Source organism: Corvus cornix, chromosome 15, assembly GCF_000738735.6.
Source record: "Corvus cornix cornix isolate S_Up_H32 chromosome 15, ASM73873v5, whole genome shotgun sequence".
NCBI classification, from domain to species: domain Eukaryota; kingdom Metazoa; phylum Chordata; class Aves; order Passeriformes; family Corvidae; genus Corvus; species Corvus cornix.
Window position 1 is genome coordinate 8,991,799 of NC_046345.1, and position 13,894 is coordinate 9,005,692.

General features: G+C 43.0%; 1 protein-coding gene across 3 annotated transcripts; it reads left to right on the forward strand.

Annotated features, from left to right (window-relative positions):
• The first annotated feature begins 1,883 nt into the window (after positions 1-1,883).
• Positions 1,884-12,439, forward strand: SLC2A11 (solute carrier family 2 member 11). 3 transcript variants are annotated; one of them, XM_010398152.4, is made up of 12 exons: positions 1,884-1,937; positions 3,691-3,789; positions 4,328-4,488; positions 5,896-6,020; positions 6,725-6,854; positions 6,993-7,141; positions 7,871-8,058; positions 8,363-8,473; positions 8,944-9,045; positions 9,176-9,251; positions 10,138-10,265; positions 10,895-12,439. In XM_010398152.4, exons 1-12 carry the CDS (start codon positions 1,917-1,919, stop codon positions 11,093-11,095), a joined length of 1,491 nt encoding a protein of 496 aa, XP_010396454.1. In that variant the 5' UTR covers positions 1,884-1,916; the 3' UTR covers positions 11,096-12,439. The 3 variants fall into 3 exon arrangements, with proteins under 3 accessions (XP_010396454.1, XP_039417311.1, XP_019140840.1); XM_039561377.1 differs by lacking the exons at positions 9,176-9,251; positions 10,895-12,439 and having other exon boundaries at positions 10,138-10,229; XM_019285295.3 differs by lacking the exons at positions 1,884-1,937; positions 3,691-3,789; positions 4,328-4,488 and adding an exon at positions 5,067-5,734.
• Positions 12,440-13,894: the final 1,455 nt, after the last annotated feature.

Sequence of the window (13,894 nt, forward strand, 5' to 3'; positions counted from 1 at the left end):
GTTCTCCAAATAACTCCTCTTCCATGTGCATGGCATCATATTTCACCCTGATTATGACGGGTTTCAGTGAAAGAGTATTTGAAGGAAGCGGGTGGTGGGTGCCCACAGTACTGTGGAAACCTGCCGGGTTTATGTGAAGGCTTCCAGAACCAGGAGTCTGAGTAACTGCAGAGCAGTGGTTATACCCTGGTGACAGACCCTAACCCCAGAGATTTCTCATCTACACCAACTGCAGCTCTGAAACTCTGACAACAAGGATGAAACAGTGGGAATGCTGGGGTTTTTAAGGTGCAGCAAAAAGCCAGTTAGAAACACAACCAGTGTGAGCATCTCTCAGTGCCAAAGCATGGGTAATATAGGTGCTGTGTAGAAGAAAAAAAATCTATCCCTTCACTCCTCATCAAGGCAGCTGTTACTAGAAAAGATAGAGGACAACTTCCTGAAACTCCCAGCTAGCCGGCTGCACATAGATCTAGCTACAGCAAAAAAATCCAATTTATGCCCCCTCTGGAACAGGGAGGCTTGTGAACAGCTTGTGCCACAATCCCCAGCATCTCAATGCCTACTCATAGGACTTCACTCAGCTCTGGTTACTGTCACAAGCTCAGAGCAGACAGCATGAAGGAACTAGATCTTTCCTTTTTGAATTAATTACTGTTCTCGATATATGCTGCCTAAACTATCTATCAGTGTCTGTTGGCTTGCACAGTTATGTCGGTTCCCCAGTTAACAAGTTATTGTTTGGGAAGCTGTTGGAAGTATTCATCTAACCCCTGCCACACGTCACAGGCAGCAAAGTGCTGGCATGTTGGATTCAGAGCCTAATACAGCAAATTTTGTACTTATCCTGCCACTTAGTGGCTGCAGCTGATGCAGCACCACATCCCTAGCTACACATTCACTAGAAAATACCTCTGTGATGTGGAATAGGTTCATATTTCTGTTCAGGTGCAGTAAAACCTGAGTAGGGACAAAGAGGCATTGAAAAACATTTAGCTTATTTCAAATACTCTGAAATCTGTCAGGGACCTCACAAATTTCACTCTGCAGGATGAAAGGATGTTAAAACACCATGATTATTCCTGAAGGCCAGATATTTTGTGAAGCAGCCCCTTAATGTTACTGCTGGCAGTGCAATATACCTCCATCTCCACCTTTAGGATTCATAAGGATTCACCATTTCCCACTGCCAGGGAGTGCCTTTCTGTTTTATAGAAAGAAGCAAAGCCATCGCTGCTGTCTTCTGTACTTCACAAGATCTAGTGCTCTAAGTGTGGCTGTTTGCTCTGTGCCAGGCTAAGGAGAGGGAACAGGACCACAGCCTTCTGTACCTCTGTACACAGCCTTTCCAGCAACAGCTGGATTCCTTGTCTGTCACCAGAACACAGACAGGCGTACAGGGAAAGGCCTTGAGTAACCAGGGATTTGAAAGGCTTGGGCTTCATTCATTCCAGTCGTTGACAGGACCAAGGGAAATAGTCTGGTTTGTCTTTCAGATCGTAGATTGTGTTCCAGGACAAATACAGTCAGGGGAAAAAAATTGTAGTTAATTTTGCTTTTATCACACTTAATCAGAGAAGTGATACTGCTAACTGTGCCAGATGCTCTGAGAAGGAATTTATGTTGTAAACCACACTGGCCTTCAAGAGGGTTTAGACAGATCTGGATCTTGGAGAATCATTTCCCTGGACTGTCATCGGTTTTCAACAAAATGAATTGAACTGTCTTGCTAATGAACGTTCAGCTCCATTCTGAGAATGTAAATCAGCTGGCAAAACACCTGCCAAATCAAGTGTCTTATCCTAACGTAATGGGTGACTAAATACACATTCCTATGCTGGAGATTTAAATAATCCTTTAGAGCACTGTGAGAGTACCAGAGCCTTTGGCAGACAGAGGAAAACCTACGAAAGAGGATGAACAAGCTGCAGAGACTGGTAAAACATCTATTTTACTATTATTATTTAGAGACTTTTTTTAATTTGAATTTTTATAAGGCTGGGTAAATACTGTCAGGTTTGCGTAGAATTATTTTTCCAATTCATCACAGTCCTTGGGATAAAGTTGACAGACTAATGGCTCTCCTGGCAGCTGCACACCACCATGATGGCTGGGAAAACAGCGCGGAAGCCGGGTGTTAAGGAGGGCTTGGGAAGGTCACTCTGTAAATACAGCTCAGCTCTGAGCACAGTAGTGTTTACTGGCTCCTGAAGGGAGAAACAAACCATTTTACTTTAGCTCATGGCCACAAAAGAGCTCTGTGATACAGGACTTGATGGGGGAGGTACTCTATAACGAAAGCGGGGAAATGAGCAGGAGTGGTGCATTCTTAGACATTGTAATTAAAAAAGGAATGTGCTATTGTAGGGAGAGGAAACTCTCTCACCTGAAGAACTAGAATAATTAGGAAGAGCAGAGATATCAGGTGCCCAATCCTTAGCTCAGTTCTCAGTAACAAGACAGGGAAGTGGTGTAGCCATGGAAAGTGCAAGTGAAATGTACCCGCTGCTAGCTGGGACAGGAGAGAGCTCAGCCTCCTCTTGCTGCAGGGTTGGAATAGTTTGGCTTTAATTTTTGTCCTGGGAGAACATTTTGTCTCAGGCTGGTATGGAAGTTATTTAGAAGAAAACACTTTGAGGAAAGGAAAAAATCCAAGATTATTTGAATTTGTGGTTTTAGAGCTATTGTGAGACTAGACCAAAATTTCCTTTTCTTTAGTGGACAGCTCTGTAAGAAGAAAATGAACAGGTAAAGCAGAAAGAGGTCCCTAGCTTTGGGTTATTTAAGTTCTCAAGGTCACTGGAGTCATATTCATGTAGCAAAACACAATCTGGCCTGAGGTGCCCTGCACTGACTGGCAAACAGCCAAGCCTGAGCATGGGTTCTTCATGTTACACTAGAGCTTTCCCAGTGGGAGGGGTTTTTAAGCAGGGGGCTGGCAAAGGCCATCCTGGCCCTGGGACACCCAGAACATTGTGCAGGAGGTGTCAGGCTAAAGATATGCTGGGGCCCCCAGCATGCTCAGAGTGGTCTTGAGACATGGAACAGAGCTCCCAGTCCCAGGACTCCCTCAGGGTGCATCTTACAGGATTTCACCTACATATGGGGAAACCAAAGGCACAGGCCCAAAACAGAGGAAAAAAGATGTATGTTTTTGCTTGTCAGCCTGCCAGTTAGCTGTCAGCTGCCATGTTGGGCCAGCCAGGACAACTTGTTCTACACCCTTCAAAAAGTCAAGAGACCTTACTTTTATACCAACAGTCGATCCCACGATGCTGCGTGAGGCAGCCCATTCCCCTGCATGTGCTTCCCAAGGCACAGCAGCGGTGTCAGTTGGCAATATAAGCAAGTGGCAATACTCATGAAGAAATGTCCTCAAGGAGACCTGAACATGGCATAGGAACTCACTGTCTGCCACATATTTCACCTGTATCATAATACTGAATACACAATTATAGACTGCTAAACATTGTCTGCTCCATATAACATGTGCAGCATCACAGGAAAGGCACTCTAAACTAAAATATGTGTTACTATCATGAAAGGATAGAAATACTAGCACACCAATAACTCCTGAATGCACTGGATACACATGGCCATGGGAAAATCCCCCAGCTCAAAGTCTGAATGTCTTTTGAGTAGTTTTATTCTGTGCAAGGAAGCCCTCCATTGTCTTCCCCTTTTCTTCAGCTTCAGAACAAGATCCTGATCCTGACAATATGTGCTGCTGGGATTGGAGGCACTTTCCAATACGGTTACAACATCTCCATCATCAATGCTCCAGCCTCAGTAAGTACTGCTAGTCCAAGTGCCTGCCCCCCAAGACAGACCCTTCCTTGGTGGCTCTGTTGGGCTGTGGACAGTGGTGTGCAACTGAAAATCTGCAGGCTGCTGCTGTTGAGGGACAGGAAGCAAGGACGTGTTGTTCCCTCTGTAAAATTCACATCTGGAGTACAGGACTTTGTTGTCAAAAGCCATCCTAAAAACCATCCATTTAGTGTCACAAGAATTTATTCAAAAGCTTTGTTTCAACTGCTTTACCAAAATCTAAAATTTTACCAACCTGCATCCTTTAAAGTTGATTTTTGCCCTTAGATTCAAAGTGAGACCCGTGAAATTAATTTTTAGATTATCAAAAAAAACTACATATGGATATAAACCAACTGCAACAGCAACAGTTTTATACCCTAAACTCTGCTAAAAACACATCTAAGAACTGGAGGAGATTGGAGGCACAAACCCAGCATAAATAGATATATTAAAAAGGAGCCTTTCTCAGTGTCCTTCACCTCTCTGGTGGTTCTGCAGCACTGTCCTTCTCTCTCAGTACATCCAGACGTTCATGAACACAACCTGGCTGGAGCGCACGGGTGTTCCCCTGGAGAGCAACGTGATCCTGCTGCTGTGGTCCTTCACTGTTTCTGCCTACCCTCTGGGAGGCCTCACTGGGGCTGTGGTTGCTGGTCCCATGGCCATCATGTTGGGAAGGTAAGAAGTGCTGGAGTTTAAATTAAGCCTTGCAGCTTCCCTTAATCTAAGAGGAATTAGGAGCCCTACAGCAAAATGCCCACCATAGTTACAAAGAATGAAAACAAGTTTTCTATCACAGATTAGTCTGCTATAAACATTCTGGGTTGGCAGGGAGAAACTACCTGACAAAACAGTATTTCATATCTCAAAACTCAACAGGGAACAGGTTTTTTTCCCCACATTACCTTCTCATCACATTCCAGCCCAGCTGAGGTGCTACAAGGATATCAGTTGAACTCCTTATCACAGTAACCACCGACATAATCTCTATAATTTTTGTGTCCAGTTTTCTGCCATGCTTTTAAATGGGAAATCATGATGGATCAGACTAAGGATTTTTCTTCAAAATAAACTGTGGTAACTGGTGGGAATGACACTAGAAAAACAGAGAGTGCTTACAAAGAGCAGTGCTAGCATCCCAGCTCCTCATGTCTCACAGGCTGTGCATCCACCTTTTGGTCTGAAATATTTCTGGAAGTATTCAATAAATTTCCATAGTGGTTTGGGTTTTTTTCCTCTGTGTGTAAGTACAAGTATCTGTCTTATCTCACCTATCTTTCATACACAGCTCCATCCCCAGTTCTCTTCAGAAAAAGAAACCCAAACCAATGTTACCAACATAAACTAATAGGAAATTAGATTTTGCTTCACTCTCTCTCGACCCCAAGATTTTCCTCTATGTGCTATCACTTTAGTTTGCTCCTCTTATATGATGAAGCAGGCCCTATTATGGTTTGAGGTCCCATGACTTACTAGTTTCAAGGTTATGAAGACCTGAAAGGATATGGCTTCCTTACCCCACTAAAATTTTAGAGATTTCATCCTGTACTGCCTTGGAATAAAATCATATTCCATCATAAAGAAGAGAAACAAAGACTGACTGGCAAGGCAGTGAGCAGGGACTAGAGAGAATTACTGGCAATAATAATAGTATGGGTCAATAGAGCTCTCTTTTTTTTCCCTGGTTTTCGGCAGAAATTTCTCATGGGACTCATGAAAACCTTCTGACAAAGTTGCACAACACTTACACTATTATATGAAAATTGCCTGTTTCAACAAATTAACATTTTCAGACCAAAATACATATGGATTGCTGAAGGAATATTCCTCTCCATTCAAATGGAAACTGTGTGTGAGCACAAGAGCCCTGAATCTGGGGGAGAACCTGGTGGTACCTTCAGAGAGCCTGAAGCCAACACTGCAGGTACACCCCATGCCACACAGACACCTCAAACAGGGCTTGGATTAACCAGGATGGTCTGTGGTGGGGCTGAGCAGCCCAGCTGGAGCTTCCAGGCTTGGCAGGTGGCACCTGATAACTGAACCTGACACACATGTGCTCACCACTGTCTTTTCTCTTGGAAGGAAGATGTCTCTGCTGCTGAACAACGTCTTTGTGATCATAGCTGCAACCTTGTCAGGATTCAGCCGAATGGCCAAATCCTTTGAAATGATTATGCTCAGCAGATTTTTTACTGGCGTGAATGCAGGTACGGCAACATGAGAAGTATAGAAGGACAAAGGTGGTAACAATTAGAAGAAATATAAATAGGAATGATCCAAGATATTAAAGCAATTAATCCTTTAGGATGACCAGACACACGTAAGTGAATTAAGAAATTTTATATACAGATTTTATACTTCGCTTCTAAGGGCTTTCTTTTAAAGCATACACAGGCGGGGGGGGGGGGGTGGTTGTTTTTTGCTCACTACACATGAGCATCTCTGTGCATGGGGAAAGTTTGAGCTGAAAATGGATCCCTATCTGCTTGTAAGAATGTCAGTCACTCACCAGCATGAGCACCATCACAAAAACTTTTGTAGAAGTTCATCCCAGGAAACAATGATCAATATAAGGGACTTAAAATATGATATTACCCTCAAAAGAGGGAAGTAGAGGGAAACATTGTACATAACCTTGGATTTGGTGCTGAAAAGACCATAGAACTGAGGCCCTGACAGGTTTCAGTTTCATTATCCACTGCTACTGATGAATATTTGAATGTGTGTTTAGTGGCTTATACAAGGGATAGGGGTGAAATTGAAGGTTTGGTAAATGGCAAGCACTGGTAGATTAGTTATCACATGGTCTGCAACAGAGGAGTGCAGCTGGCAACCTCGAGAGGTGGCTGACTGCGTTTATTCTTGTCTCCTCTGCCCACAAGCTGAGGTCAGCATTTGTCTGCCTTGCCAGGTGTAAGCATGAACATTCAGCCCATGTATCTGGCTGAGAGTGCCCCGAAGAAGCTCAGAGGAGCTGTGGCCTTGACCTCTGCATCATTTACAGCCCTGGGGTTGGTGCTGGGGCAAGTTGTTGGACTCAGGTAATGTAAAGCAAGAAGCCCACTTATTAAATCCTTCCTTCCTTTCCTTCCTTTCCTTCCTTTCCTTCCTTTCCTTCCTTCCTTCCTCTTTTATGAGGTTGTGAAAATACTGTGTAAATTGTGTTTATGTTTTTCTAGGGAGCTCCTAGGAGGGGAAGAGAGTTGGCCATTCCTTTTAGCAAGCAACGTGGTTCCCGCCCTGATCCAGCTCACAGCTTTGCCTTGGTTCCCTGAAAGTCCCAGATACCTCTTGATTGACCGTGGAGACAAAGAATCTTGCATCTCTGGTGAGTGTAGGGTGACTGTTAGGTCCTCATGGAACATGTGAGACTTGGGCCCCAAAATTTTTGGAATGGTGCCACAAATTTTACATGTAGGAAGTTTCATATCAAGTTGTAAATATGATCACTTCCTCTTTCCGAACTAAAGAACATTTTATAATATTAAATATATTTGATCTATTAAGGTAATTGAAAGGCATCTTCCTTCAATAGACTTATTTGCTACAATAATAGGGTCAAAAGGTAAGACTTGTGTTCACAATGGCAAATATGTTTTGTAACTACGAAGTGAAATAAATGCTGGTTGAAGAGCTCAGGATCAAATCTGAAGCCAATTCATATTAAAGGATTTACTTAGATTTGTGGCATACAAATCCTCATATGCATAGTGGCTGGAATTATTTTCTGGGAAATATGTGCTGTGTACCAAGAACATCTTAATTGCCTGCATTTCCCAGGGAAGTCACTTGAGATCTGAGTCAGAAGCATGGCTGCTGAAATGGCACTGATGGGAGATACTCAGTTGTCAAACAGTGGTGAGGGATTTGCACTCCCTTTCCCCCAAATCTTTCAAGTGGCTTCACCACAGCTGATCAACTCTGTGAAGGTCACAGCATGATCACAGGCTCTGTCCTGCAGCTTTCTGCAGCCATCACCTGCTGCTCGATCCTTTACCCTGCAGAGCACCAAACTGAAGAGAAAGCCCAGGAGTAAGAGGTTCCCTTGTCCTTGCAGCACTGCAGAAGCTTAGAGGTACCAGTGACCTGAGTGCAGAGCTGGAAGAGATGCTGGCAGAACAGGCTGCTGTTAAAGGCCAGAGAGCGAAGCACCCATGGGAGCTCTTCCAAAATCGAGCTTTGAGGTGGCAGCTGGTGAGCATCGTTGTGCTGAGCAGTGCCATGCAGCTCTGCGGGAATGACTCGGTAAGCAGCCTGGCACCGGAGCCAGCAGCAGCACTGTGTCATGGGACATGGGTGGGAGCACTTGGATTCAACACTCTGTCAGCGGGAGAGGAGCAAATAGTGTCTCTCTGCCTGTGGAGATCTTCAAATGTCAGATATTTGGTTCCCAAAATACACCTGTGCGTTATGGGAAGGTTCAGAAGGATGCTGTCAAAATAGCCTGTATGACAGGGCATTAGTCACTCTGCATGGTCCTTCAGGAAAAACAATGGGATGTATTTTCAGATGTCTTTCCTTACTGCTTTCTACTTTCTTCTCTCCACAGATGTATTTTTATGCAGCTTATGTGTTCCAAGAGGCTGGAATTCCTCAGGACATAATCCCCTATGTTGTAATTGGCACAGGAAGCTGTGAACTGATCACATCCATCACTTGTGTGAGACTCTCAATGCACTCTGGTGACATGCAGCATCTGTTGGCAGGGAGGAGGCTGTTAAGTACAAATTTGGGGGTTACATTGCTTTTCATGCCAAGGAAGCCCTTTAAGCACAGCAGCCAGGCTGTCTGTCAGCACCCACAGCCAGATAGCTCAATGCAGAAGTATTTGGTCAGACATTGCATTGCCATCACTGTCTGAAATCTCTAAGAAGTGTAACTTTCTTGCTTTGAGACCATATGGATAGTGGCAGAGTTTAGGTGCAGCTGGGACATTCTCATCTCCCCTGAACACCCGTCTTGCCACCAAAACTTTCTTTTGAGGTTTTTTTCTATGAAGCAGACAAGATCCTGAAAGTTATTGTAGAGCAAACTAGGTACAGAGTATTGAAATCTGAAGAGGAAAGAGGCAGGAATTATAAATACAGCTTAAATATCTTGCTTTATTTTTCACTGTGTTACTTTGTGCAGAACATTATTATAGACTACGCTGGTCGGAGGCCACTGCTGCTTGGGGGATATACCTTCATGGCAGGATGGGCCATTGTCTTCATGGTCGCTCTGAGCCAGCAGGTAACAAACTTTACTTAATTATTTAAGTGGAATGGAGTTGGGCTTTGCCTTTTATATGACTGGGGTGTTCAGTGGTGGCAAATAAGTGTAAGTGCCCTCACTGGTTTTCCATTGGTCTCTGTGGCTGTAGACTCAGATTAGCTGGATGCCTTATCTCAGCATGGCCTGCATTTTCGCCTATATCCTGAGCTTTGGAATCGGACCAGGTCAGTTCCCTCAGTGTTTTCAGTGAAACTTTTGGGTACTGCAGAGGCTTAGAGATGTGTACAGGCATCTTATGGAAACTCTCAGACCCCCTTTAGTTATAGCACACTCAAAGGAACGAGGTAATTTCTGCCAGTGGTGTTTGGCTGTTTCACAGGGGTTTGCATGCCCCTGGTAAGTCAGTGTTGTGCAGGGCCAGGCTGTGCCCATTTCTCTCTGTGTTATTCCCCATCAGTCTTCTTGGCTATTAGGCCAAGGCACTTGGAAGTGATTCTTGGCTTAAGCAGATGACAAGGTTCTGATTTGCTGCCCAGTCCATTAGGGCTGTAAACCAGCATTTCTAATGCTTCACTTTAATCCTAGAAATTGTTGGCTATGCCATCTGATTATTTTCTTGCAAACACCTGGAAGCACGATTTCCACATCTATTTGTTAGCCTATTAATGTGCCTTTTCTTGGCAGAATCTGTTCATTTCTGGGGGTGGGCAATACACAGACTGTTGTGGATGTTTGCATGCTGAGTGTGTAGATGTGAGACTCTGCTCACATGAGTTTGAAGGAAGGCAGGTAAGAATAGAACCAAGCTGCCAGTGTCACATGCCACACAAGTTGGCAATAAGTTCTTGTCCCAGTCCCTACAGTGCCATGGGGTTGAATTAATTATAAGCCTTTCTCACCGTTGGGTCCTGGTAAGAATAATGTGGATTACAAAACTTTTCCTGGCAGTTCATTCTAATGTGAGAAAGTTTGAATAATTACCTAGTCCTTAATATTTAACCAAAAAATTCACCTCATACTTCATATTGGGCATTCTTGTTAAGATATGTTCTCTTGTTTTTAATGTAATGTCAACAATATTATTAACTTTCTTGCCATTTCTTTTTCCAGCTGGTGTAACAGGAGTTCTGCCCACAGAAGTTTTTGATCAAATGTCCCGACCAGCTGCTTACATGATCTGTGGCTCCCTGCTCTGGTTCAATCTATTTCTGGTTGGAACAGCCTTTCCGTTCATTGTGGTGCGTTCCCAAAGCAAAGCAGCTCTTTAGTGTTCTGCACAAGAAAGAGGTTCTGATAGTGACCAGGAAAAGAGAGTATTGCAAGCAGCAAGATAGCACTTCTATGCAAAGTATCTTTATGAGGAAAGTGGCCAGAACTCCTCTAAACCAAATTTTCTCCATGTTCCCTACAGTGATTTCTGATTTGAGGTTGGGATTTGAATCATTTGGGGCATGGATGATCAATATTCCTCCTCTGTCCTCAGTTGAGAACAGCTGGAGCTAAAGATGTGATTTAATTTCCCTTTGCCAGACCCTGGCACCATTCCCTAAGATGATTCCTGAAGCAAAAGGGAGCAGAACTCCACAATATACATTCCTGTTTTATTTCCTACTGAGGGCTCACATTCTATACAATTATGTATAGGGAGAAAGACAGAAAAAGACATTTCAAAAGACTGTTCTTGCTATGTCGAATTTCCCAATCTCTGTTGGGGTGCTGTTGCATCCAGGCATGTGAGGCCCTTACCAGGGTGCACAGAAATATTCCCTGGGTGACCTCAGACCATGCAGGAAGAGGGATTTGTCTATGCCTATTTGTCGTCATACAGAATGTCACCAACACTGTCTTGTTTTTTCCTCCTCTTCAGAAAAGTCTAGCACATTTCTGCTACATCCCATTCCTTGTGGTCTGTGTCTGCACTGCTCTCTACGTTTGGTTTTTCCTTCCTGAGACAAAGGGGAAGTCCTTCCTGGAAATCTCAGAGGAGTTCAGGAAACGGAACTTCAAAGCTAAGGCCCATGCGGGTTTTTATAAAGGCCCTGAGGAGATCAAAACCACCACATTGTAGCAGAAGAAAGGAAGATGGCATCTGGGGGAATTCTGCAGTGAATTCAGCAGTGGCTATGTGCCCTTGCAGGGACACAGAGAGAAGTATGGTTAGGGACAATATATTACTTTTAGGTTCTTAAATTCACCTTGAAAACATACACTTGAACTGATAAATCCAAACAAAAGTTTAATAATCTGTTCTCACTTTTTAGTACTGAGTAACACATGCATATTTTAGAATCCATATCAGAGAATAACAGAATGATGCCTTGTTCTCTTATCATCATACAGCACCACGTAATGCTTTAGAAAATTTCAGAATTTCTCCAAACAGTAACTTCCATCTCAGAAGTCCTTCTTTCTTGCCCCTGAATCTGGGCTTTCTAACCCAGAAGTTAATGCGATTAAATTCTGTTTTCAGACACCAAATGAAATTTTCAGTACCTTGTCTTGGTGCTCCCGTCGTTTCTGTTATTAAGTGATTTCAAATAGACTCCTACTTGTTGAGCAATAGTGAGCGGTTAATTATTTTCAGCTATAAAATCATGTGACAGATGGATTAGAAAGAAAGCTTCTAGTACTTGCTAAGTGGCTTATTATACAACAGACTTTTGGGCATTGTTTTGCAGACTATTTATTCTGGACCGGTTTTCTTCATGGCTTGTTTGTTGTCTTCCAGTCCTATGTTGTAAAGCACAAGTAATTCCCCAGTCCAGTTTGTACTGCTCCCATGGACACTGCTGGTCCATCTCGTAGGGTTTTGCACCTATGCTCTGCTAACATTAAGTGTGGTGAGGAGCTCATATGGCAGAAGCTTGTTTTGGATGTGGATCTTTAGATCACACCACAATGTTCTCTGCAGCATGTCCTTGTTGTCTCCATAGAACACATTGGCAAAGACCCAGATGTGATGTTGATTCTTTTTAGTTAATCTGATATAACACAGGGCAACATTCCTCATTTAATATGGCCTTTCACAGGCATTGGCTTGACTGGTTAAGTTTCTTCTCAAATGTCTTCTCTTCTTATGTCTTCTCAAAGACATAATCAAGCCACCTCTTTTTTTTTGACTTTGTTTGTATGAAAGTCACAGCACTGCTCATGTTTGCAGCAAAGAAGAACATGTATGTTTTCAAAATAAGAAGGTAAAGTTTCTTTCAGTGTATTTTTTAACTACATTTTTAAGAAAAATACAGCATTTTTGAATAAAAAGATTGTAAACATTTCTGGAATGCATTACTGTCATGCTGGGCATGAGTGGAACAGCAGATCTATTTCTCAGAAGAGGAGTCTGTGCAAGAACTCTCTTTCACTACCCAAAGTTTATAACATATGAAAAATAAAAGTAAACTTTTGTTCCTTTGTGGTTGCTGCTATTTTAGAAGTCATTAATGTATAGACATGGGCAAGAGCAGCTACCTCTGTTCTTGGAAAACACTGAGATTTTGAAGTATGGAGGATTTTGAGACAAGACAATCAAGAGCAGGACTCTGATGCTTTTTCCTGGTCTTAAAATCAAGAGTCAAACACGGTTAGAAGGGGAAAAGGGATTTTACCTTGGTATTTATTTTAAGGATCCTTAGGTGCACACGTCCATATGCATCAAAATGCACCCCGCAAAATGCCCCCCCCCCAAAAGATCGGGTATATCATTGTAGGTCTTACAAATTAGCATATCTCTCAAAGATTCCCCAATGAGAGGCTCAAGTGAGACCCCCTCCCCAAGGAACCTTCCCCTGGATGGTTCTATCTTAGTTTACAGAATGTGTTCTGGAGAGGACCTTGGGGTCTGGGGCACACTGATCCCTGGCTACGAAGCTTCTAAAATGTTTAGTCTCTCGGCTTGACAAACAAGTCCAATAATGTAGGCAAAAAGCACTAAGAATACAGAAGTTGCTAAACAGGTATAACAGGGGTATAAAAGAAAAGGCAAAAAATCTTCATGGCATCAACTCCATAGAATTGGGAAGTGAAGAGATGCTTTTCATTACTAGTTTGGAGAGAGTAGTGAGGGGCAGATGAAAAGAGTGAAACACAAAGGGAAAGCAAAAAGTGCCACTACCATCACGATGGTAGCAAAATATTCTGTCTTTCCTTTGGTGAGGACCAGAGAAAGGACAAGAGACAGAAGTGAAGCAGAGAAGAGTGAAGAAGGGAAGCAAATCAGTAAGAACCATGCAGGGTAGGAAGCAGGGATGGACTGGAGAGACTGCCTGAGCAGAGGGAGAGGCCTGGCACACCCTGCTAGAACATACAGGTCAGAGGAGAGAGAAGTCCACCAATGTCCAGAGGTCCTCACCTTGGCCAGTTCTGAGGCTACTCCCATGAGTCAGGACTGTGCCTTTTCCCAGAGCCCTGGAAGGACAGAGGCCATCTGCACATGCCAGTATGAAACAGGTTTGTTTAGAAATTATAGACATTTACTTGAGTTCCTGATTTTTAGAGCCAGTCCTGTGAGTACATGTGGCAGAAGACACAAATTCCAACTTCCAGCATATTTTCTGACTGGCCTGAAATCAGAAGTCTATAAACTGATTAAGCAAACACGAATAGTGGTTACATTTCAGATGGTCTAAATTGTTAAATTTTAATTGAAGCATTTAACAAGTTGGTTAATTGATACTGAATTAAAACACCTTCAACTGAAAAATCTATGACACTTGTTCACATTTTCTTATCATGTGAAGTGTTAGGCAAAACCACATCTTGAAAAGTGATCCTCAGAGACTCACAGCTGGTTTTACTGTTTGCAAATCAAATAATTGTGCACTGTTAGATTGATTAATAACCATCAACACTAGAGAAAACTAGTATTGCT